This window comes from Taudactylus pleione, unplaced genomic scaffold, assembly GCF_031769625.1.
Source record: "Taudactylus pleione unplaced genomic scaffold, aTauple2 ptg000042l, whole genome shotgun sequence".
NCBI lineage: Eukaryota > Metazoa > Chordata > Amphibia > Anura > Myobatrachidae > Taudactylus > Taudactylus pleione.
Window position 1 is genome coordinate 1,734,271 of NW_028284444.1, and position 27,068 is coordinate 1,761,338.

Genomic DNA, 27,068 nt, shown 5'->3' on the forward strand with positions numbered 1-27,068 from the left:
AGGTAGTTAGTTATAATGGATCAGTTTGAAAAACAATGTTAGCTCAGCTGCAGTACAGTATGGGGAATATCATATTTGCCTACGTAATGTCCAGTAGACGTCCCAAACTTGAAAAGTTCTCCTGGGTCTACTCTCCCAGATCACACCCACTTCCCCAAATGAAAATAATAAAATAAAATATATAATTATATATGGGGACAGTGACGGGTGAATTGACAAACAAATCGGAAAGTGGGATAATATAGGCAGGACTAAACAAATTGTTCCCTAGCTAGCAATGTAAAAGATTCCTTTGCCTACCTGTATAAAGAATAAACCAGATTTATTTTGCCTACTTGTATCCGAAACGTGCATTACAGAAACCAACATACAATACAGAGAGCATCATTGTGACCTCTATACAATTCAGAGTGCACCCTAGTGACTTGCACACAAAACAGACCATAGCCCTTCCAGCCATTTCATGCCCCCTGTACTTACATGTGCTGCTGGCAGTGGCATGAATCGCCAAAATCAAGGCATTTGTCTAAAATTATACCCTATTACATGTGTTTATTTGCATATAAACTCATTGTTTATGCATCACATCTGTTGTGAATGATGTTCTTCATGTATTACAATATTACTATTTTTTCTGGCACCATAACTTGCAAATATGTCCTTGATCTTTCTCTCACTCTCTCTCTCTCTTTCTTCATGAGACGCTTGGGACATGCTATATTTTTTCTGCAATTTTCTGTAGCTATTGCTATGTCTGCTGTTTATCAAAGCTAATGTATGGAAATAAATCTATGTTTTACATCAATGCTATAAGGATGCTTTTAGTAAGATTAATACAAATAGGTTTTGGAATCACATTTCCTATTACAACAGCTCCCTCTGGTGTTCATACTACAGTTATATTTCTTTGACAATTAATAAAGTTATCTGAATATTTTCTTCTATTTCCAGCACTGTCCTGCCTTTTATACTGTACATACAAATCATGACTACTTTAGTTCTTACTCAGGGCTGGCAACAGAAATCTTGGGACCTGGTACACTCATGTTTTTGGCTCTCCCTATACCCTCTCCTAGTCCATATCCATGCTTGTCACACACGCATCCCTCTTCCCAGCCCGTGTCTGTCACAAACCCCTCTTCCCAGCCCCTGTGTCAGTCACACCCCCCCTCTTCCTCAGCCCCTGTGTCAGTCACACCCCCCCTCTTCCCCAGCCCTGTGTCAGTCACACCCCCCTCTTCCCCAGCCCCGTGTCAGTCACACCCGCCCTCTTCCCCAGCCCCTGTGTCAGTCACACACCCCTCTTCCTCAGCCCCTGTGTCAGTCACACCCCCCCTCTTCCCCAGCCCCTGTGGATCTCACACCCCCCCTCTTCCTCAGCCCCTGTGTCAGTCACACACCCCTCTTCCCCAGCCCCTGTGTCACACACCCCTCTTCCCCAGCCCCTGTGTCACACACCCCTCTTCCCCAGCCCCTGTGTCACACACCCATCTTCCCAAGTCCATCACACACAGCCCCTGTGTCTGTCTTATCTCCCCCTCTTCCCCAGCCCCTGTCACATCTCCCCCTCTTCCCCAGCCCCTGTCACATCTCCTCCTCTTCCCATGCCCCTGTCACATCTTCTCCTCTTCCCCAGCCCCTGTCACATATCCCCCTCTTCCCCAGCCCGTCACATATCCCCCTCTTCCCCAGCCCCTGTCACATCTCCCCCTCTTCCCCAGCCCCTGTCACATCTCCTCCTCTTCCCATGCCCCTGTCACATCTTCTCCTCTTCCCCAGCCCCTGTCACATATCCCTCTCTTCCCATGCCCCTGTCACATCTCCTCCTCTTCCCATGCCCCTGTCACATCTTCTCCTCTTCCCCAGCCTCTGTCACATCTCCCTCTCTTCCCCAGCCCCTGTCACATCTCCTCCTTTTCCCCAGCTCCTGTCACATCTCCTCCTTTTCCCCAGCTCCTGTCACATCTCCCCCTCTTCCCCAGCCCCTGTCACATCTCCCTTTCTTCCCCAGCTCCCCTGTCACATCTTCCCCTCTTCCCCAGCCCCTGTCACATCTCCTCCTTTTCCCCAGCTCCTGTCACATCTCCCCCTCTTCCCCAGCCCCTGTCACATCTCCCCTTCTTCCCCAGCCCGTCACATGTCCCCCACTTCCCCAGCCCGAGTCTGTCACCCCCTTCATCTGTAGCTCCCCACCACCCAACCGGTGACTCTCTAGCCCAGCCCGGCCTCGGCCAACACTTACCTGCTTCGCTTGCCTGTATTTTTCAGTCTTCTCTGGCAGCTCTCACACCCGACGGCTCCTCGGTCTGATTCAGCGGCGCAACGTCATGACGTTATGCACGCTGCACCGGTCCGGCCTCCCTGTGTTTGTCGGGACTAGTCGGGAGGATCTAGCCACAATTGTCATGCCGGGTGCCCTGCGTACACAGCAGGTAGCTGTCTGCAGAGTCAAGGGGGACACATGAACTGGGCTCCCGAAATTCCTGAGGGTTCGTGGCCCCTCAGAATCTCTGGGCCCCTCAGAATCTCGGGGCCTGGTACAAGTGTCTCCTTTGTCCCCCCTCTCACCAGGCCTGTTCTTACTACTGCCCTTACTAGTTAGCAGCTGAGAGAGATTGGAAAAGGAGGGTATTAGCTTACTTCAGAACTCAGGGGTCTATTCATTAAACATACAAAAGCCCTTTTCTCCAGTCCTTTGCCTGGGGAAATCAACATAAAAGACGATTAAACAGTGGAAAAATGATTACACTTTTTGCTGCTTTTGATAATAATAATAATATAATTATTATTATTATTAATGATAATAATAATTCATATCATTATTATTATTTATTTATTTATATAGTGTTTTTCTCCAAAAACACTAAAAGTGCATTACATCTGCAGGACAAAAAACATAGGGCCTGATTCAGAGCCGGACGCTCTGACCAGAGCGCTCGCTCTGAATCAGGGCCCTCCTCCATTAATATGGAGCGTCCTCCTGGACGCTCGTATAGCTGTGGGTCACCACCCACAGCATATACGAGCGTGCAACAAGACCATCGCGACCATCGGACTTGCGAGTGAAACTCTGTGGTCGGGTTTCTCAACCACAAGCCCAGGAGTGATTTTGGCTCTATCAGAGCCAAAATCACTCCCACTGACATCACTAGTGATGTCAGTGGGGCCGGCTTCAGACAGGAACGCCTCCGTCTGGCAGGCATGCCCCCGGCACGCCCAGCAAAGGGGGCGTGCTGTCAATCAACATCGACAGCACGCCCCCTTTGGTGCGAGAGCCGGAGCGATGGAAAGTCCTTTGCTCGCCGGGTCTCGCGCATGCGCACGACGTAGCTCCCTCCGTTGTGCGCATGCGCAGTGGGGACCATCGACCCACTTGCGAGCGTACTGCCGCTCGCGAGTGGGTCTGAATGACCCCCATAGGGCCTGATTCAGCTTGGATTGCTATTCTGCGTTGCGCACGCAACCGGCTGCTGCGAAAATATACTAATGAATCATTCGCAATGCCGTCGCAGCTTAAGATGCAGACGCCCAGCACTACATAATGCCTCCCCGATACTCTCTTCTCACCTCCGTACTATTGTACAAGTATGCAAAATCATCGGCAACATCAAGTAACATCGGAGCTGCATGCACACTTGTGGTTGATATGACCCTGCCGCAGAAGTTGCTAAACTTCCTGCACGCAGTGAGTACTCACTACCTCTTGTATGCATGCGCAGAATGCAAACATCGGCCGGCTGCGTGCGAAGGCAGCATTGCGATCAAATCTGAATCAAGCCCATAATACAAAGGAAGCAGCCATCTTGGGCCCACAGAATCATCAGTTAGAAGGATTGTTCATTCGACCCAAGAAAGTACTAGGCAAGATAGCCATCTTGGGCGCACTACAAAGCTTACAACGGGCGGGAGAAGCGATACTTATCAATTACCATTGGGCAGAATATAATATACAAAATACAGTATCATCATAGCATCATTCATTCCACAGATTGTGCATCCTATCCATGTACAATACGAGGTAGCCATCTTGAGCACACTACATAGGTTGAAATGGGTGGGATAAGCAATACGTGGAGATATGATAAACCTTGGGGAAATACAAAAGAGAAATATGTAAAGTTGACAGACATAGTATAAGAGCAAATGGCCTATAAGCACAGTGGTGCTCACTCTGGTGAAGAGGTCTGCAAGAGGCTGAGGCCAGATTGGTGCAGAGGCCTAGATGGAGCAAAGTTTTGAATGGTTTACCTATGTCACAGATATGTTGGTTTTGTAGTAGTTAAGGACCTCATTCAGAGTCGGTCGTAAGCGGGCGCTTGCTCATATGCATCCGATGTTTCCAAACCATGCATGCGCACGGTTAGTTGTGCGTATGTGCGTACGAGGCTTTGCGATCCAAAATGCTGTCGATCATACGGCTTCCGAGAGTTGATTGACATGAAATGGCGTTTGTGGGTGTTGACGGGGGTGGTGGTCTGAAAACGCAGGCGTTCCTCACCGTTTTCAGGGCGTTTTAGGGGCGTATATAATTTACCTGCTACAACCGACATAGAAGGTCGGAAGTAGTAAAACGTCACTCTGCGAGCAGGTTCGAGGCCTGGCTGATCGTACAGCTTGAGGTTGGGTACATGCTCTCGCAAGCCCCAGAGTACAATCGATACTATCGAATATTATTGATGTTAGGATTTATGGGCCTGATTCAGACCCACTCGCGAGCGGCTGTCCGCTCGCAAGTGGGTCGATGTTATGGACTGAGCATGCGCACGACGGAGGGAGCTCCGTCGTGCGCATGCGCCAGACGCGACGAGCGAAGGAAAGTCCTTCGCTCGTTGTGTCCGATCAAAGGGGGCGTGCTGTCAATGTTGATTGACAGCACGCCCCCTTTGGTGGGCGTGCTGGGGGCGTGCCTCCCTGACGGGGCGTTCCCACGGGAACGCCTCCCGTCAGAAGCCGGCCCACTGACATCACTAGTGATGTCAGTGGGAGTGATTTTGGCTCTGATAGAGCCAAAATCACTCCGGAGCTTGCGGTTGAAAACCTCAACCGCAGGCTCCGGCTCGCAATTTCGATGGTCTCGACCATCGCGGCCATCACAAAGCACGCTCGTATAGCCTGTGGGTGGTGACCCACAGCTATACGAGCGTCCAGGAGGACGCTCCATGAAAATGGAGCCCGGCCCTCATTCAGAGCGTGCGCTCTGCTCAGAGCGTACGGCTCTGAATGAGGGCCTATGTTTCTATTTTGAGCCACACAATGCAAGCAGCTAATAATCGTTTGTTGAAGCTAATAACACTTCTACTTGGCTTGTAATTGAATCAGCTGCGTTAGCATTAGCAAATAATAAGAATAAATACATTTCATGGGGATGGCTTATTCTATGTGGTTTTTTGTTCATTTTAACATGCATTTAACAACAACACAACATTATTATTCCAAAATCTGGGTTTAAAATCTTTTTTATTTACAAACGCACTACCAGTAAAACATCAGCATGAACTAAATGACATTTGAACAACACAACACAAGCAGCCGCAACCATCAGAAGAAAATTAACATACAATAAACAGACAACGACTGACAACGATTGACTCGATCGCTAGCTGCTATCACTCGCTAGCTAGAGGAGGTGCATTGTTCACATATGGGCTGCGACCGACCGGCAGTGCGATTGCTTCCTTTTTCAGTTTCTCAGTCGTTAGGCGTACGACCGAGCGGCTGCTTACGACTGACTCTGAATGAGGTCCTAATCCCTTTTTAGGATACTGGATTTAAACCTCTATACGCTCCTGCCTATACCTTCTAAATCCTGCCTATACCTTCTAAAATTTACGCTATTTGCGTATGCAGTCATACAATAAATAAATGCCTTCAGACTTTGAGAAATGTGTTTCCAAAGCACAAAGGTTATTATTCAACATAAAAACAGTACGTTACACGCTGTGATCTAAAGACAATTTAGGGCAAAGAAATTATACAGACCCAAGGTACAGTTATACATACGCACGCGCACTGGGACCAGTTACCGGCATCAACAAGAAACCTCCATCATCAGCAAGAAGACTCCAGATTGGAGTCGGTACGCACATTTATACCCTTACAGGGATAAGCAACACAATAGAAAAGTTTGGCATGGTTCCATTGGTTCCCAGTGCGGGTGCATCTGTTACAGGACATTTAACAGGTCGATTCAAATGGACACAGATCAGCCTCCAACAGCCTTTTGTCTCCTTTTTCCCACCGCATGCAAATCTAAGCTGCTAACATTACAAAGTACATTTTGGTGTTTTAACTCTCTACAGTCCATAAGTTGAGAATGCATGTTGCGATCTTCTCACCGATGACACCGGAAAGCTGTTGAGACAGAGTAGATCAGTACGATACCAAACATGGGGCCTGATTCAGAGCTGGACGCAATTAACGCTCGCTCGTCCAGAAAATAGGGGTGGCTATTTGAACCGTTCACGCCTCTAGGTCTGAACGAGCGAACAAAACTTGCGGTCGTTTTTTGGAAAACTACGCCCCCTGGCCGCTCGCATCCTACGTCATGTCCGCTATTTATTAGATTAATCGAGTACATCGACCAGCGTATGAACTGCTCGCTATTCTTGTGGCTGGTTTTTGCTACCACAATTTTGCGAGCAGTTCTGGCTATAAAATAACCCAGTGACATGGTCAATGACGCTGCTGTTTTAATTATGCACACCCATAAAACGCCCGTTTTGACCTTTAAGCACGCCTGCGTTCGGATCTCCACTCCCCGTTTTCAAGCACCTTCCCCTGTTACCACCCACATACGCCTCTTTCTGTCACTCAAATTATCAGGCATTCGCTATTTTGCGAGCACATGAATTTCGACCGCACTGACTGGTTCGCGCATGCGTACAACGATCCGTTCGCATGCGCAGTTGGGCAAACATCGCTCGGAGCGAACGAGCGGCCGCTTACGAGCGGCTCTGAATCAGGCCCATGGTTAGCTTATCATGTACTAAACCTTAGATATCAAATAATCTTTATTAAACCTTCTATCGGATGAGGTGTTGTCATGTGTGCAAACCACTTATCATACTAACATAAAATAAAGACACTGAGACGTGGATTTGGCAGATAACTTGATGGCAATTTATTGGAGCAATAATAATAATTATTTATTTATTATTCATTTAAGGATGTATGGTGGCAAAGAAAGGACGGCCAGAAATCAGCCAAATCTGCTATGCCCACACACAAACAACAAAAGGCATAGCAGGCGTAGATCGCCCAGAGTGCATACACATAACCATGTAAATCATGTCATCAACAAAAGGTAACGCTCACCCCCATCTTGACTTCCCACCCATTTAGGTGGTGATACTGCCCCCCGTTAAGTTGGTACAGCCAACTACCAGTCAACGAAGGGAGCGCCCTTAAATCATAATTGCACCCGGACTGGTGACTTGCCGTTCTTTCCCACCACCCAAAACCAAACCCACAACATCCCAAAATTTATAGGGGAGGGAGGGTGGGGAATCTGGAACAAAGAGGCTTTGGCCCACACTTCTAGCCCTTTATATAATGTTCCTGTTACAAACCCGCCACTGCTTGCCATAGGCTAACTCCAACAAGTAATTTGCATACATGCCTGCCCCCATCCTAGAGGTTTAAAACACCTCTTTTCTTATGCAATCTTTCGGTTTCTCTAAACCTTCTATCGGATGAGGTGTTGTCATGTGTGCAAACCACTTATCATACTAACATAAAATAAAGACACTGAGACGTGGATTTGGCAGATAACTTGATGGCGATTTATTGGAGCAATAATAATTATTATTTATTTAAGGATGTATGGTGGCAAAGAAAGGACGGCCAGAAATCAGCCAAATCTGCTATGCCCACACACAAACAACAAAAGGCATAGCAGGCGTAGATCGCCCAGAGTGCATACACATAACCATGTAAATCATGTCATCAACAAAAGGTAACGCTCACCCCCATCTTGACTTCCCATCCGTTTAGGTGGTGATACTGCCCCCCGTTAGGTTGGTACAGCCAACTACCAGTCAATGAAGGGAGCACCCTTAAATCATAATTGCACCCAGACTGGTGACCTGCCGTTCTTTCCCGCCACAGCAAGGTTCTGCTTATAGAACCGCCGCACCGCCACCATACCAAGTACTACCCCAATAACGCCAACTCCTCAAAAAGATCCCCAATAAACAATGACAACCCCTCCTCTGTTAAATGAACTCTGTCAGGTCTATACAAATAACTAAATCGAAATTGAATGTTCTTATGGTAAATGACACGGCCATAATTGGCCATCACAAATTTGGCAACTGCGAAATTAAGTTTCTTCCTAGCTTCGTCATTAGCAGGAAAACTCTTAACCCCACGCCAGACCTGTCGAGGTACAATGCAAGACCAAATTAATTTACACAAGGGCCAGGCCGATAGCACCCTCGCCAAATCGTTGACAATATCAACTCGTAATTCTACAGTGGACCTCTGCCCTAAGTCATTGCCTCCTAAATAAGCAACCAAAATACGTGGCCTACCAAAAAGCCTTGCATACTCTAACAGTCTAGGACAAAAGGAATGCCATCTCATATCTTTGAAACCTATCCAACAGACCCTAGCTGAATATTCAAAAATTGGAGCTTGATCTGAACTCATAAACCTAGCAGCCCAGAAAATATATGAGTGGCCTATAACCCAAATGTCCTGCGTGTCAAAGAGCAATCCTAAAGGTGGAGGAAAGCAGTAAATAAAAAATTAGTAATTGTCATAAAACAATAAAATTTTATGGTGTATTAGTGGGATCTGATAGAACATAAGTGAGTATCTGCCAAAAAGGAAAATTTTCTATTGGTTGCCGACTTTACTATTTAAAGTGGCTAAGACAAACAAAAGACACAAAGGGGAAGAATGGGTGGGGGGAATTGGGAAAAAACAGGTGAACTCGGCAAGAGGTAAAATAAAAACCTGCTGAGGGATGGACTATGACCTAATTAAATTATTGAGAATAGCCGAATTGAATCCGTCAGTTCAGGTAAAAATTGTTAAATCCCTCGAGACTCCCATTGCCAGCAATGGCAAGTAGCTAATCTCGAGTAGGACAGACGGGGGTAACAGACAAGACAAGATAGGACAGTACATGAGACAAGACAAAAACCAGGCAAGCATAAAATATAAACATAACCAGAATAGACTGTGAAATGACTTTAAACAAAGGGCCTTAACGCCTAGGTCGAATGTAACCTTTATAACTATCCGATTTCCAACGCCCTAGGGCCTTAATTTCTGATGCCGAGAAACCCGCAGCTGCCGCCGAAGTTGCGGCTCCGATCCGAAACGAGTGTGTACCAAAATCTTGAGGCGGGAGGCCTAAAACTGATACCAGTTTGGTTGGATTTTGAAAAGGTGTGTATTTGGTAAGCGGGGTCCTGTCCATATGCATGTATCATGAACCAGGAACATCCCGCCGCAATAACTCATACCGCATAGCTAGTGCCACGGGGCAGATCCGTTCGTCCCTATTTGGACCCAACGAGATCCACCTACCCCTACCAGTCTGGTCAGTCTTCGACTGCCGAATCCTACAGAGAACAGACCTCTCACTGACCAGGATATCCGAGAGGAGCATGGCGGCATGAACCCATTTGGATGATGCCACCAGCTCCGATACCCTCAAGGTGCCGTGAAAAGCCTCCGAAAACGCCACTTGAATCAGGACCACCTCATACGCAGTAAGAGCCACTCCGTGAGCTGCCCCTAATACTGCCGGAAGCAGATAAGCGTCCACAGGTCTCCTACGGTCAGCTACTGGCCGGGAGACCCGTGCCCAACCCTTTAAAGCCTTCACAATCAGAAAACTTTTAGTAAAGTCAGGTTGGGCCTTCAATTTACAATAAAATGCAATGCCCGCCAAAGAGCGTGCAACAGAAGCCCTGGATCTGCCAGCCAAACGGAGACTCCAAATAAAAGAAAGCATCGAACGATGCTGACTCTTACCTGCTTGTTTGCTGCTACGGGAATAATCTTCCCATTCATTCCATGCCTGCCGATATGCTCGCAACATGGAGGGGGCTAGAGACTGTTCTGCTAAGCCCTTCATGCCGACACGATCACCTGCCAAACATAAGAGGGGCAAAGCACAGCGTCAGCACCAGGGGCCACAGATCGGAATCTAGCCCACTGGAAACGTGATAACGCATCGGCTATCTCATTTTCCACCCCAGGAACATGTCTTGCCTTAAACATGATGTTACAGCGCAAACATGTGAGCACAGCTGCGCTAGCAAGCGCAAAACCAGCAGGGAAGCCGCACGTTGCTGATTGATCGCATGGACCACGCCCAGATTGTCACACCTGATAATGATGCTGCGATTGCATAACCATTCCCCCCAGATTTCCAAGGAAACCATTATGGGAAAGAGTTTGAGAAGGAGCAAGTCCTTAGTCAAACCCTTTCCCACCCATTCTTCCGGCCAACGGCCAAAGCACCAGGAGCCATCAAGATAACATCCGAACCCCGTGGCACCAGCTGTGTCGGTGAACAGCTGCAGCTGCAAATTGTCAGCGGCTGGAGACATCCACAACTGAACGCCATTAAAATCCCGAAGAAATGAGCATGGCAAGCATTTGTCTATGTAATATCCTTTGTCCAAGCGAAAACCCATAAACCAGAATGACTCTGGGTGCAAAGGAAGTAGACGAAAAGCTGACTCAACATCTATCTTAGCCATCAGTGCGCCCGGACCATAACACCTAATGACGTCCAAAGCATCGTCAAAAGACTGGTACACCACCGAAGAAACCTCAACTGGTATGGCATAATTTACTGACGAGCCTGGCGGATAAGACAGATGTTGAATGAGCCTGTATTTTCCTGGAATTTTCTTGGGAACCACTCCCACCGGGGAATTCACAAGATCCCTAATGGGGGTTCTGCAAAAGGCCCTGCCATGTGCCTGACTCTAACCTCGCCAGCCACTTTTTCCCTAAGAATGTGAGGCAATTCAAAGGCAGACTTCAAATTTCTAGGCGAACATGTGTCGACATCACTGCAATTAGGTAAACGAAAACCAAAACTGAAGCCTTTTAACGAAAATTCTGCGTCCTGCAGAACCGGATACCAACTCAACCATTTTGCTATCGCTGTGACACGGACAGGGGATGGAACTTTACTTAGCACTTATGCATTTTGCTGGCTGTGCAGGCTGCTGCTGGGCACCCACCTTGAAACACTTGGCAACTGGGTGGTTTCCACCACATCGCAAGCAGAGGTGACGAAAACGACATTTTCGTCCCTGCGTACAGGTGGAATTATTAAAGGCGAAGCATTTTCCCCCAGACGCCTGCTGTTAGCCCTGCCGAACTGAACTAGCTGCTTTGCTCGCGTTGTACCCCTCATAGACAGGACGCGAAGGCTGCGTGACCTCCAGCAATGTATATTTGTCGAAGTAGGAGCATAGCTGAGAATGGAGCTTCCCGGTGATAGCTGCTTGGGGCAGTGATTGCAATAATAAGCTGTGCACCCTGTAGAAATTCACTGTAGCACATGTATTCTGTCTATTTTTTAAGTTAAATGCTCAGAATACAGTATATAATACAATCTCCTCTATTGACTGATAATAATGATTCAAAGGAGATAAAAGCTAGATCTTAGGTGCTATAAATAAATAAAGCAGTGTCAAAGCCATTACCCCTTACTGTCAGATAACGCATCACTAAAGCATTCTATTTCCCCAATGATACCTCAATAATAATAATACTGACACTGTTTGCTGCAACTGTTTTCTACCATTAAGAGGGCATAATCAGCACTTACACCAGCTATAAAATACATCATACGAATGTACTGAATGAAATATTTCTGGCATATACAGGACCAGCAAACACAGTAAGCAATTATATGTAGAAGTAGAGCCATCCTGTCTGAGCTGAATCTTTTTATTTCATGTGCAGGCTCCTTTACAGATCATTTGAGCAAGTTGGGGAATCTGGGGGAGGGCAGAAAAAGAAACCGTGCACTGTCCTGGACATAGATGCACAGATTGGTCCCCTTATGTACTGGATGGTGTATTATCCAGTATTAATAATTGATCCAATAGGTGGTCCATATCAGTGCACCCCGAACAGTGCATGTTTTCCAGATCTCCTAGTTGTTGCACAACAATATTCATTACCGGCTTTTTAACTTTTTCTACTGGCTGACACATTTTAAAAGATCAACAGGGACTGTAGTGCTAGTTATTTCATTTGTGACACTGAGGGGATCCTAAAAAACACGCAACTTGAGTATTATATGCTATTTCTATTGTAGTCATCATGGTGTGGGCTGAGGGGGGGGGGTTCAGGCAAGGCACTCATTAACCCCTCCTGCATTTGCCTATGGTGCTGGCCACTGCAGCCACAAAGATGATATTGACCAGGGGCATTAAGGACTGAAGGGAAGCACCCCTCCCCCGCATTGGCACACCTTCCACAAAGCTGCAGCAGCCTGAGGGGGGATAGTACTATCAATAGGGGAACCACACCTGCAGCCCCTAATAACATGGGGGCACTGTGGAGCCAGGGACCAGGGTCTGGGGAGGCTCATCACTAGGCAGTACATAGCCACCCCACCCCCCAGCAGAACAAGAAACCAGAAAAGACAGTGATTGAGGACAGAAAGGAAAAGTAAAAGCAATGATATGAAGTAAATGAAAAGAATGACTAAATACAATAAGGAAAAGGAGGAGAGAAGAAGAGAAAAAGGAGAAGCACTAAGAGAGTTTTATTAAGGAAAATGACAACTGACAAAATGCACTTCCCTGTCCTAGAGGAATCTGGAACAAAGAGGCTTTGGCCAACACTTCTAGCCCTTTATATAATGTTCCTGTTACAAACCCGCCCCTGCTTGCCATAGGCTAACTCAAACAAGTAATTTGCATACATGCCTGCCCCCATCCTAGAGGTTTAAAACACCTCTTTTCTTATGCAATCTTTCGGTTTCTCTTCACAACATTAGTAATAACTGAATAAACTTTGAATATTACACTTTGAAGCTATGGAACCTTTTACTTGAGTGTGCAGTGTGTAAGTATTAGGGGTTTGGGAAAAGACACTAGTTAGATTTATGTAGTGAGGACTTTTAACTTGGGGCAGATGTGTACGCATGCAGCTAATAAACAGCGTTCACCTGCAGGATATTATCCAGTCGCTAATGTGCGTATTTAATGTGTATATGGGATATGGGGAGATATGCGTTCGCATAATGCTAATAATATTCGATCGCATGATGCTAATAATAGCATTGCCGTATGTACTTAAGTGTGAGTTTCTCTAAAATGGTGCTGGACGGCCATTCACAAAATGGCGTCATGCAGATTCTTATTTTTAAGATGGAGTCTGGTTGCCACTGCAAAATGGCGTCACTCCAAGCTAATTTTTACACTGATTCTGTCTCAGCCACTAAACCAGCTTCGACAGTCCACCCTTTGATAGCAAACAACATGCTATCATACTCTGACTTTAAAATTTAGGCTTACATTAGGACATATCGTTTTAATGTTATTTTATGGGATGGCACACGGTGGTTCTTAATCCATCAATAATGTGTCTCTAGGAGGGGACATAAAACTACCATTATACGCACACCGCGGATCTTGAAAGATCATGGGAAAGGTGTGGGGATGCACCTATCCTATAAAGGAAGTCTTGAGGGGGATTAGGGACTTACATTATTTGAGGTATTTTAAAATAACATTTTAATAATACATTTTGTGCATGTCTAAATATAATACATTATATGATGGTATTTCCTAGTTAAGGGTTGTAATGCAGTTCTACATTTACCTCAGTATTCATATGGTCACTATTAACTACCATCATAATTTCGTTCTTCCGGTTTACCTTATTTTTACATTTTCCACACTTCAACACATTAGGAACACACTTGACACATATGCCAATTACTATGATGACAACCACTATGAGGATCAGGAGTTTATTATGTACGCTTGCACTTCCCTACCTGTATACCTGAAGGTGTCATCATACATCTCGGTAATATTATCTATCAATTTAGCAAGATCTTGGATATATCTGAAATTTAGTGTACCCCGAGGGATCCTGGTGGGATCCAATGCTACTGAAACTTGAAAGCCAGTTGTCTCACTAATTAGCTGAGTGGTTTTATGCACATCACCAGGTATCATATTTCTTTTGCCTCTGTGTTCATACTGCGTGTGAAGATATGGTGATGGTGTGTTTTTATGAATACCAAGCATTTCAACATGTGTGAGGGTCATATCTCTTAACAGTTACAGTACTAAGATTGGTCAGACACTCCCCTGATTTGCATAATACTACTCCTCCTGACTCCACTCCATCAGTAATGCCATCAGCTCCCATCTCCTCTGTCGGTCCCCCGTCACAGACACCAGATATCCCCGAACAAACCAGGATAATGTAACCTCTGGAAGAGAATATGAAAATGAACACAGCAGACCAGTTCATCGCTGCAGCAAGGACCTGCAAATTTCTTTAGCTCAGGTATCTCACTACAACCTTTTAATCCTCCCGAAACAAGCTCACGATCGACAGGTCCACGTTATCAGCCTCGTCTCCGCCTTGTTTCTCCACCGGTTGGTTGACCTTTTTTTTTTTTTCTTCAGTGAGTGGAATGGACCCAGGTATCTCTCTCGGCCACCTTCAAAGATATGGTATTCGTCAGCAACACCTGGAACGGGCCTTCCCAACAATCAGTCAAACAACCTGAGCGTAAAGAAATTCAGAACATAAGAAATTCTCTAGGTTTGACAGTTCCACCCTTTCATGACAGTTTGCATCAGACATGTTAGAAAATAACATTTTCAATTTCTGTTGTTCTTACTCATCTTTGTAAGATACTGCACAGTAACCTCATTATCATATTTCCACATGAGGCTGCCTGTCAAACAGTATCTCAAAGGGGGACAGATAAAAAAAAGAAAAAGGAGCCAGTCTGGGGTGGTCTTGATATTATTAATACCTACCAACTTACACCTGTTTGTTTTTAAAGACATCACCTGTGAAATGAGTATCCCTCTACTCTAGGGATACCGTATCTGCATACAACCTTCTGTACAATTAAACCCTGTTAATAATAGTTACTGCTCTAGGTAGTGTCTTAGCCCCTGGGTTTGGACAGTTTCCCAAGGACTTGACCTTAGCCTGGCATGGCTGCAATTTGTCCTTAGCAACCTTGTGTCCTGTGTGTAAGAGATGAAGCACAACAGTTTAGTATCATTTAAACATGGCATAAATGAAAACAGGGCACAACAATAAATCGTCCACATATTGTATCAGAACAGATCCATTGGCAGGTTGAAAAAGATTGTAAACAGTCGTATAAGGCCTGGGGGAAGATACTGGGGTTGTCTATGAAACCTTGGGGCAATCGTGTCCATGTGTAGTACTTCCCATTAACCTGACTATCTGTAGACTACAGATATGACCCGACCCCTAGATCCTTTATGGGGATATCTAGGTACTTCCCTGGTTAGGGGGTCCTACATTCTTCACTTTGCAGTGCTTACTTAGATGTCCCACTTGGTTGCAGTTAAAGCATTTTCATGAATGGGGTGGGTGATAAAGTTGTTGTGTGGGTTGAGCAGTGGGGAAAGGGTGAGGGTATGGGTAAGGATATTGAGGGAGAGGATATTGTGGGAGATATGGGGTTTGTGGATAGTATGGGAATTGTGGCTGTGTGTGATAAGTGGGGTAGGACTGCGTTTGGGGTGGTGTGGGATTAGTGAGGACGTGTAACTGTTCAGGTGCAGGTGTGGGTGCAGGTGTGTCTGCTGGCTGTGATGTTACCGTTATTCCTTCTAGAGCTTGAATACTGACAGCCATTAGTTTCTCGCTCTGGGTCTCTCTCTTTTTAGAGATGTTCTTGTCATGTTCAATTGCGGATTCTATGAGGGTGTCTATTGTGACTCCCCTCGAGCCAGGCTGTGAGGTCTGAACCCGGGTCTTTAGGTTCTCTTTAAGACCATCAATGAGTACAGTGACAATCATTCCCCTGTAGTGAGTGCTATCTTTAATATCTTCTAACCCAGAGTACTGGGTGATAGCCTGAAGAGCCCGGTCACAATAATCTTCTGCAGATTCACTCTCTTTTTGTTTTATGGTGAAGATTTTGTTCCAGTTAACTACTACTAGAAAATATACACCCAATTGAGTTACAATGCGGGAAATGTTACCTTGATTAATTTGGTCTGTTAAGGGAACATCTCCATCCAATACACAATCCGTGATAAATTTTGTCACGTCGATATTGCATGGTAGACAGGCCCTTAACACCACTCGCCAATCTTTGTTGGTTGGTTCGTGAGAACTACCAAAATTTCTCAAAAATCTTTGACATTTGGCTAATTCCTTTTTGGGATCGGGGAAATCATTTATTATAGAATTTAGCTCTGCTCAGGTCCAAGGACAATGCTTTACTACTTCCCTTGTGGGCACTACTCCGTTCACATCTGCATTCCCATTTCGAACAGTTATTGTCCGGATGGGATACAGACCGGCCGCACTGCTACTTTTGACCTTATTACCTGGCTGGAGGTTTGAAATGGCAGACATGACAATAGGATCATCATCCACATCATAAACATGTTACTTAAGAGAGGGTACAATTACTTGTTAAATTTTTCTGGGTGTTTTCAACAACTGTACCTGCACCACCATCAACATAGGGTGGTGGTGGTGCGCGTGAACCACTGGCAATACCTTCCACAATGCTACTTTGCTGCACGTGCGCGCTATTCCGCGGCTCGCATGCATTGCAATTTAGCGCTGTGGGTGTACTTTCTGTTAATGCGTTCGCAACGCTAGTTTGCGTCGCTTGCACACCTTTAAGCCACACATCCCCTTCATGCTGCCATAACTTTAAACATTCGTTATATTTTAACTTTTTCACTCGAGAACGCACCAAACAGATGAGAGCTCAGACATTGTTCAATATCTCCTTATCAAAGCTACCAATTCTAGGGAACGGCCTAACTGGTGAAAGACAGTCTAGATACTCTCACTTACCTATGGAAGAAATTTCTAGATGCCTCCACTCACCTATGGAAGAAATTTCTAGATGCTCCCACTCACCTATGGAAGAAATTTCTAGATGCTCCCACTCACCTATGGAGGTTATTTCTAGATGCTTCCACTCACCTATTATCTCTCAGTTTACAATCACAAGTTTCCAGTGTGGCTCAATTACAATGCTCAAGTAACCTAACCTAATTACTAAACACTACAATCACACAGAGCCGGTCCCTACAACAAAGACAACATGTACACCTGCTGATGTGTATAGAACGGTAGCTACTACCGAGCAGCTAGGCTAACTCCTGCACCTAGCCCTTAAGGATCAGACAATACCCTTAACATTTAGGACCCATGTTACACCCTAAACAAATACTCACAGTCACACACTCTTTCCTGCGCAGAAAAATACACTTTAACCCAGTTATTGGCAACAATTGATAAAGTAATCTCAACGGCTTTGTTTAAAACATGTGGCAGGAAGACCGGAAATACGTATACGCTATTGTGCGACTAGTCGCATACATAATAATGCGACTACTACACAACTGTATGACTCTTACCCTTAGCTGCGTACGTAAAAATGCGTCTCTGCTGCATACAGTCAGGTGCATAAATATTGGGACATTGACAGAATTTTCATATTTTGGCCTCTATTCACCACCACAATGGCTTTTAAATGAAACAAACAAGATGTGATTTAACTGCAGACTTTCAGATTTAATTTGAGGGTAATTACATCCAAATCAGGTGAACGGTGTAGGAATTACAACGGTTTCTATATGTGCCTCCCACTTTTTAAGGGGACAGAAGTAATGGGACTATCAACTCAAAAGCTATTTTATGGACAGGAGTGGGCTATTCCCTCGTTATTTCATTATCAGTTAAGCAGGTAAAAGGTCTGGAGTTGATTCTAGGTGTGACATTTGCATTTGGAATCAGTTGCTGTCGACTCTCAATATGAGATCCAAAGAGCTGTCACTATCAGTGAAGCAAGCCATCATTAGGCTGAAAAATCAAAACAAACCATCAGAGAGATAGCAAAAACATTAGGTGTGGCCAAATCAACTGTTTGGAACATTCTTAAAAAGAAAGAACGCACCGGAGAGCTCAGCAACACCAAAAGACCCGGAAGACCACGGAAAACAACTGTGGTGGATGATAGAAGAATTATTTCCCTGGTGAAGAAAAACCCCTTCACAACAGTTGGCCAAATCAAGAACACTCTCCAGGAGGTAGGTGTATATGTGTCAAAGTCAACAACCAAGAGAAGACTTCACAAGAGTGAATATAGAGGGTTCACCACAAGATGTAAACCATTGGTGAGCCACAAAAACAGGAAGACCAGATTAGAGTTTGCCAAACAACATCTAAAAGCCATTACAGTTCTGGAACAACATCCTATGGACAGATGAGACAAAGATCAACTTGTACCAGAGTGATGGGAAGAGAAGAGTATGGAGAAGGAAAGTAACTGCTCATAATCCAAAACATACCACCTCATCAGTGAAGCATGGTGGTGGTAGTGTCATGGCGTGGGCATGTATGGCTGCCAATGGAACTGGTTCCCTTGTATTTATTGATGATGTGACTGCTGACAAAAGCAGCAGAATGAATTCTGAAGTGTTTCGGGCAATATTATGTGCTCATATTCAGTCAAATGCTTCAGAACTCATTGGATGGCCAATGACCCGAAGCATACTGCAAAAGCAACCAAAGAGTCTTTTAAGGCTAAAAAGTGGAATGTTATGCAATGGCCAAGTCAATCCCCTGACCTGAATCCGATTGAGCATGCATTTCACTTGATGAAGACAAACTGAAGGGAAAATGCCCCAAGAACAAGCAGGAACTGAAGACATTTGCAGTAGAGGCCTGGCAGAGCATCACCACGGATGAAACCCAGTGTCTGGTGATGTTTATGCGTTCCAGACTTCAGGCTGTAATTGCCTGGAAAGGATTTGCAACAAAGTATTAAAAAGTGAAAGTTAGATTTAGGATTGTTTAGTTTGTCCCATTACTTTTGGCCCCTTAAAAAGTGGGAGGCACATATAGAAACCGTTGTAATTCCTACACCGTTCACCTGATTTGGATGTAATTACCCTCAAATTAAATCTGAAAGTCTACAGTTAAAGCACATCTTGTTTGTTTCATTTCAAAGCCATTGTGGTGGTGAATAGAGGCCAAAATATGAAAATTTTGTCAATGTCCCAATATTTATGCACCTGACTGTATGCAAAAATGCGACCCAGCCGTGTACGCAATACTGCGGCACCCCTTTTAGCATGCACTTCTATCAACAAAGGAAAACAAACTTTTTCCTTTCTTGTCCCTGGATTCTAGTCAGCGTACCTTGACTCACCCAATAACGGATAGCGATCTCTCAGCATCAAGTGGTTGCAGGTAAACCCTGCGTGTGGCCACTCCACCATTTGGTGAGAGATCGATAACCGTATGTTTATCGTGTGAATTGGTATCGTGACTTCACTCGATGAGCCCCCAACTAAGGATACTGGATTTAAACCTCTATACGCTCCTGCCTATACCTTCTAAATCCTGCCTATACCTTCTAAAATTGACGCTTTTTGCGTACGCAGTCATACAGTAAATAAATGCCTTCAGACTTTGAGAAATGTGTTTCCAAAGCACAAAGGTTATTATTCAACATATAAACAGTACGTTACATGCTGTGATCTAAAGACAGTTTAGCGCAAAGAAATTATACAGACCCAAGGTACAGTTATACATATGCACGCGCACTGGGACCAGTTACCGGCATCAACAAGAAGACTCCAGATTGGAGTCGGTACGCACATTTATACCCTTACAGGGATAAGCAACACAATAGAAAAGTTTGGCATGGTTCTATTGGTTGCCAGTGCGGGTGCATCTGTTACAGGACAGTTAACAGGTCGATTCAAATGGACACAGATCAGCCTCCGACAGCCTTTTGTCTCCTTTTTCCCGCCGCATGCAAATCTAAGCTGCTAACATTACAAAGTACATTTTGGTGTTTTAACTCTCTACAGTCCATAAGTTGAGAATGCATGTTGCGATCTTCTCACTGATGACACCGGAAAGCTGTTGAGACAGAGTAGATCAGTATGCTACCAAACATGGTTGGCTTATCATGTACTAAACCTTAGATATCAAATAATCTTTATTTCACAACATTAGTAATAACTGAATAAACTTTGAATATTACACCTTGAAGCTATGGAACCTTTTACTTGAGTGTGCAGTGTGTAAGTATTAGGGGTTTGGGAAAAGACGCTAGTTAGATTTATGTAGTGAGGACTTTTAACTTGGGGCAGATGTGTACGCATGCAGCTAATAAACAGCGTTCACCTGCAGGATATTATCCATTCGCTAATGTGCGTATTTAGGTCCTGATTCAGAGCCGCTCGCAAGCGGCCGCTCGTTCGTTCTGACCGATGTTCGCACATCTGCGCATGCGTACGGATTTTAATACGCATGCGCGAACCAGTCAGTGCGGCCGAAAATAGTTTGTTCGCTATATAGCGAATGCCTGCTATTTTGAGTGACAGAAGGAGGCGTATGTGGGTGGTAACAGGGGAAGGTGCTTGAAAACGGGGGAGTGGAATTAGAACGCAGGCGTGCTTAAAGGTCAAAACGGGCGTTTTAAGGGAGTGCATAATTAATAAAGCAGCGTCATTGACCACGTCACTTGGTTTTTTTTTACTCAGAACTGCTCGCAAAATAGCGGTTGAAAAAACCAACCACAAGAATAGCGAGCAGTTCATACGCTGTTCGATGTACTCGATTAATCTAATAAATAGCGGACATGACGTATGGTGCGAGCGGCCAGGTGGCATATTTTTCAAAATAACAACTGCAAGTTTTGCTCGCTCGTTCAGACTTAGAGGCGTGAACAGACCGCAATGAGTGAACGGTTCATTTGAATAGCCACCCCTTGTTTTAGAATGAACGACCGCAAATAGCGAGCGGCTCTGAATGAGGGTCTTAATGTGTATATGGTATATGGGGAGATATGCGTTCGCATAATGCTAATAATATGCGATCGCATGATGTTAATAATAGCATCACCGTATGTCCTTAAGTGTGAGTTTCTCTAAAATGACGCTGGACGGCCATTCGTAAAATGGCGTCGTGCAGATTCTTATTTCTAAGATGGAGTCTGGTTGCCATTCGCAAGATGGCGTGGCTCCAAGCTAATTTTTACACCGATTCTGTCTCAGCCACTAAACCAGCTTCGACACCTTCTTTGGTGTACTTGGTTTCCTGATCCTTATTAGGTAGAGTAGATGAGAATCCATATAATTAGTTTCATGTAACTTCTGGTAGTGGGTGCTGGGCTAGTGCACTACTGAGTGCCCTGGATGCAGGAGAAGTCCTGCAGCAGGATGGAAGAAACTTCCCATATCTACATTAATGGAGGTTTTCGAATAGTATTGTACCACAGCGCTCACCTATGCATGTCTTCCTCTTTCAAAATATATGTCATTGCAGTTGAAATAGTTCAATTAAAGAAATAATAACTTTGTCCCACAGCACTCACCTATGTATGTGTTCCTCTTTCAAAATATATGTACACTGCAATTAGAATTGTTTAATTGAATAAATAATTTTTATTTTAAAATTCTTAGATTGAACATAGTAAAAAATTGAGTTTTGTTAGATGGAGAGTTTTTAGGCTCCCTAATGCAGCTGGTTTTGTGTTGTTATTACTAGATACCACATGTAACAGGACAATGACAATGTAAAACAGAGGGAAGGAGTGAGTGTGTGGGATCATGATATAGACTGGGACGAAAGTGCTTAATAGTGAGGGTGAGGGAATTGAGGGAAGGGAGGGGGGAATGAATGGATGATCCGTTGTCCCAATGTTTTTATATGGATGCTCTAGCATTGTTCTGCTTCTCCTTGAGTGGTAAATGATTGCGCGATGGGGAGCTCCCTGTTGAGGGTGTCTGTGTAAGTCCTCTACCAGTCTGCTGGACTACTGTACCGATGTAGTGTCAGGCCGCCAGGACCTTTCGGTACTTACCCTTCCTTGCTGGGCGGGATGTCAGTCTCTCTGTACCAAGGTCCACGGCAGCTTCCTCGTGACACTCTATTTATTCAATTAAACAATTCTGATTGCAGTGTGGTTACCTCCCGTATCTATAGCGGCTCCCACTACAAGGACAAGAGGTCTTTTGAGAGCTCAGACACACAAAAAAACATTTGACTTATTAATGGAGGTTTGTACAGTGAGCTGGGAGTACCTGGTCCAGAGTGAGTTGAGAAAGGATTAACAGGAAAACTAGGCCAAACTACGGCTTTGAATATAGATGGTGGCCCAGAGCACAGACTAAACAAAGCAGAGAGCTGCCTCTGGTCAGGAACACTGGAAGGAAGCATCAGGTCACAGATGGGAAGCAGATTACGTGGCACCACGAGGGTGAAGAATAACTGAGTGATTAGGCTGGAGCCATGGCCTCAATTTGTGGTGGCCAGCCATTATAAACTCCACAGCAATACTGTATTGGGGAAATAGGTCAGTAAGGAAGGTGTGGTACCTGGAAAACACCAAGCACCAAGTAAGGCTATGCTTTTATATGATCATTAAATATCCATATAATTTAGAGAACGGCATGTATTATCCCATATATTAGTCACACAAATATTCACTGCCATGTGTAGTCCAGTTTAGTAATAGATATACAGTATGTATCCCTTAAACTAAGATTCTTGTAGACACTTCATTTTTACAGAGACTTCATGCATAGTGTCACTGCATGGTGTGGTGTATTCTCAGAGGTGCAAGAGGGGGTGGGCCAGGTCCTGACTACTCAGGCTTGTCTTTGGGGCTTGTCAGGGTCCAGGGACAGCCATGGAAGGGAGGAATGTTTTTTTTGCTATATGATCTAACAATAGGGTGTGACCATATCCCCAACTAGCATCCAGGCCCGTAGCATGTCCCGGTGGCCTTGGTGTCACACTCAGGCTATGCTGACCCTCTGCCGAGGTATTGGATGACGTGGACCCGGGTTGGGAAAGGAACAGGAGGCAAGGGGCATGGATAAATGACTTACTCATCCACTAGTACCGGATATTGGCTAGACCTGACCAAAGCCACAGAGTCTAACTTACTGGGAGGTGTCCACCAGTGACATCTCAAAAGCAGGATTTGGGCTTAAGCTACACCCAACAAGCAGGTCGCGTCCCTTTGGTCAGGTACTGTATCTGGCACAAGTGGGAAATGAAAGAACACTATCACAGGAAAAGCAAAGGAAACAGATACTGGAAGTTTGTACTGGGGTAACGTAATAAGTAAACACTCTGTTGATCCAGACGCAAGGCTGACACAGGAGAATGGCACTAGGAGATTATACTTGGATGACGTACTAAGTACATACACTGTGACTTCAGATGCAGAACTGGCACTGGGGTATATTATGAGATGGTAATTGGTTGATGTACTAAGTACTGTGTGATTCACACCCGGACGCTAAGAAGCGTTCACTCGTAGATGCCGATGGTTCACATTGTGCGCATGCGCATGCTTCGCAGTTCGCATGCGCGTGCCAGTCACTGCATTCGGGAATCGTGCACTCGTAGCACAAAGACTGAGCGCTACCTTGATAGTGCCGTTTGTGGGTGGTAACAGGGGAAGGTGCTTCTGAAGGGGGGAGTAGTGGTGCGAACGCATGCATGTCTGGGCGTCAAAACGGTGTTTAAAGGGCGTGCATAATTAGCATGGAGGCGTCATTGTACACGTCCCCTGGTTGTATTTCAGTCAGAACTGATCGCAGAACGATGTTACAGATTAATGATACACTTCCTGGAGATGACGTGTGTTAAGAAAGGAAAGTGGGCGTCTTTATACACCAGCATACGCTCACTGCATCGCTCTATAAGACATAGAGGGCATCCCTATTCCACACAGTATGATCGCGGAATTTGCATATCCGGCCCCTTTTGGCAGTGACAGATCGCAGCTTAGCATCTGGGTCTGAATCAGGCCCTAACTACATACACACTGTGGCTTCAGATGCAGAACTGGCACAGGAGAATGGTAAGATGAGATGGTACTTGGATGATGTACTAAGGGCCTGATTCAGACCCGCTCGCTGCCGCAGGCAGCTCGCAGGGTCTGTGGGCGTTTTTTTTGTATTTATTTTTTTTGTCTCCTGGCCACTCGCAAAGCTGTGGGTGTCCACCCACAGCTAGTGCGAGCGGGCTGGAGACCGTTGCGATTATCATAACCATCGGGCTTGCGACGAGACCCTGGGGTAGGGTCTCGGCTGCCGCAAGCCCAAGTGGACTCCCTTCTCTAATAGAGCAGGAAGTCCACTACTGACATCACTAGTGATGTCAGTTGGTCCTCCCACAAACGCCAGGTGTTCCTAAGGGAACGCCTGCGTTTGTGCAGCCACCCCCCCTACCCGCCTACAAAGCGGGGCGAGCTGTCACGCACCATCGACAGCCGCCCCGTCTTGTAGCGAGCCCCGTATGTATGTGCAATTATCTCTTTATGTGCATTAGATATATATATTTTTAAATGGAATAAAATTGTTCCTTTATTTATATACATACCTGTGTCTTGGTGTGGGTAACTTCTGCCATAGTAGATTCTTTTTACAAGCGCAGTACCAATTTTTCTGTTTTGAATAGTTTATTATTATAATTAATTACCAACTGGCCTTCTGCCATGTTTATGTACGTTGAACTACCTGTCTCTCATTTCCCTTACCAAAATCTTTCACACATAATACTATTTTCCTCTAATTAAATATTAATTGGATTATAACTACGTATCTCCCAACATCGGCTGAAGCTTACTCCGGACGGTGGGGCAGGTCTACAGAATGATGGGGGTGTGACTGCATTATGATAGGCCATGTATCTTGTTGCCATTTTGCACATAAAACTTCATTCTTATGGTGTTTTTATGGCAATTCCTCTCACCTTCCAGCAAATCAGGACAACCGCACCAATCCTGGGATGGGACATCAGGACTGTTGTGCCAGAATTGGCTTGGGAGATATCTAATTAATTCACCCCATTTGGTGGCCCAAACTTTGGGTCACATGGGAATCCCAGATATTACTTTCACATTTATGAGAATCCGAATCAAGAGACAAAACAGTTTCTAGTCTCCCCTCACACACTAATAGCCCATCTTGAACCAGTTACGTAAGTGGTGAATGAGAACTACCATGGGCCTATGGTGTAGCTCATGGGCCATACTCCATTGCAAATAAAGCTGTTTTGAACCCGATATGGAGGAGAGTACAGCAAGATGGTAGAAAGTTACATGCACTCATTGTGATCCCAGAGCAAGGTAATTTCTGCACTCAGTGCCACTTTGCAGAGGCCCGTTATAAATTAAGATGTAAAAGAGACGTCTGTTTACATGTGTCAGATTAATTGCATCTGTGATATGTTCTAATATTTTTTTGTGGTAGCAGAATCGGTCACTCTTCCATACAAGGCAGGTGTCAGGTCACCCTGCCCTCCCCATGGTACTGTATGACAAGACGAGGAAAGATTCTCAGTTCCCTGCCTGGTGCTTTCCACTGGAGAACAATGGCTGCCCTGTCAGATACAGGCAGCAGTTACTGTGAGATGAGAGGTGCTTAGATGTTAGAAAAGGGATAAATAAAGATAACAATAAATGAATTATAACTTGAACAATGAAGTTGATGTTCTCCTGTATTCAGCTAGACCTGCCCAGCGCCAGTTACGGTTCAAAAGTTGTGTAAATAGCTGAAGTGGTTGCATGTTAACACTTGTTGCAAAAATATTTAGATAGTTTATTGTATGTATGTTTCCGACTACATAGTTTGCTACACAGTATCAGTTAAAGTTATGGGCTTCTTGTATTACAGATATATTCCAAACCCTTTGCTTCTGGAAGGGAAGAAGTTTGATATTCGTTCCTACCTGCTCATAGCTTCTACTGTGCCCTATCTTGTATTCTTTCGGCATGGCTATGTCCGTCTGACCTGCAACACCTATGATCCAAAGTCTGATGACCTCACAGGTCACCTGACCAACCAGGTACTGTATGTGATATGCTGTAATGTAAGGCTATATACTACATGCCATGAAACTCTCTGCATTGATCTTGCATGTATGCCATGGTTGTAAAATACAGTACTATGCTATAGGACAAGTTAACTAAATACCACATATACTGTACTGATTTCATTTCATAGCTGTTGAACTTGGAGACTGTGGAGGAATGCGATGGTATGATGACTTGACAGCTGTGTCCTGTTATGCTTGTATCTATTTCCTCTCCTGAAGCCTTCTGACATGCTATATGGCAGTATAAGGGCAAGTAACTTTCAGCCGCACAGGTGTTTCATACAGTGACTATACACTGTATAACTTGTCAATGTATGAAGGAAACAATCTTTCAGTGCCTTGCCAGGCAGAAATACACTCTATACATTGTTAATGTGATAAATGACTATACTAGCTGCAAATGTCTGTTTTTTAAAGGGATATCTATATAGGTGTATAGAGGCCCATTTCCGCAACCATCAGGTCTAATGGTACATTGTGTTTGCTAAGCGCGTTAGAAGACTAATGGATAATTAGAAAACGGGTTTACTCGTTAAAGAAGCTATAAAACTGGCCTTCCTTTGAGTTAGTTGAGTATCTGGAGCATAACATTTGTGGGTTCGATTACACTAGTGGAATCAATTCTGGACATTTTTAGGAAATTTTGAAAATTTTGCATTTAGTCATTATTTTTACATTATAATAACATAATTTATAGTCCAATTGAAGTATATGTGCGTATAATCATTACTATTTATTTTTAAGTTGTCATTTGTCAAAGGTCCAGTGAAAAATTCAGTAAAACCACAGTTTTACAGGTATGCTGTTATTACGGAAAAAAAATTTGCAATTTCAGCAATACATAAAATTCATATTTCATTGGATATCCTCTGTTTTTAAGAACAGCTTTCATTAGTCGAGGCATCAAGTGAACCAGACATCCCAGATCTTCACATGAAATCACGTGGGAGCAGGCCTGGATTATGGCT

The 27,068-nt window shown here is 44.7% G+C and overlaps 1 protein-coding gene across 2 annotated transcripts in view; it reads left to right on the top strand.

The window, feature by feature from the left end:
- The window catches only part of TTLL10 (tubulin tyrosine ligase like 10), a 133,919-nt gene that overhangs the window by 90,201 nt on the left and 16,650 nt on the right, over positions 1 to 27,068 (top strand). For both annotated transcript variants that reach the window (XM_088460081.1, XM_088460090.1), the window contains exon 7: positions 25,899 to 26,070. In XM_088460081.1, coding sequence (XP_088316207.1) covers positions 25,899 to 26,070 — 172 coding nt within the window. The remainder of the gene's footprint in view (positions 1 to 25,898; positions 26,071 to 27,068) is intronic.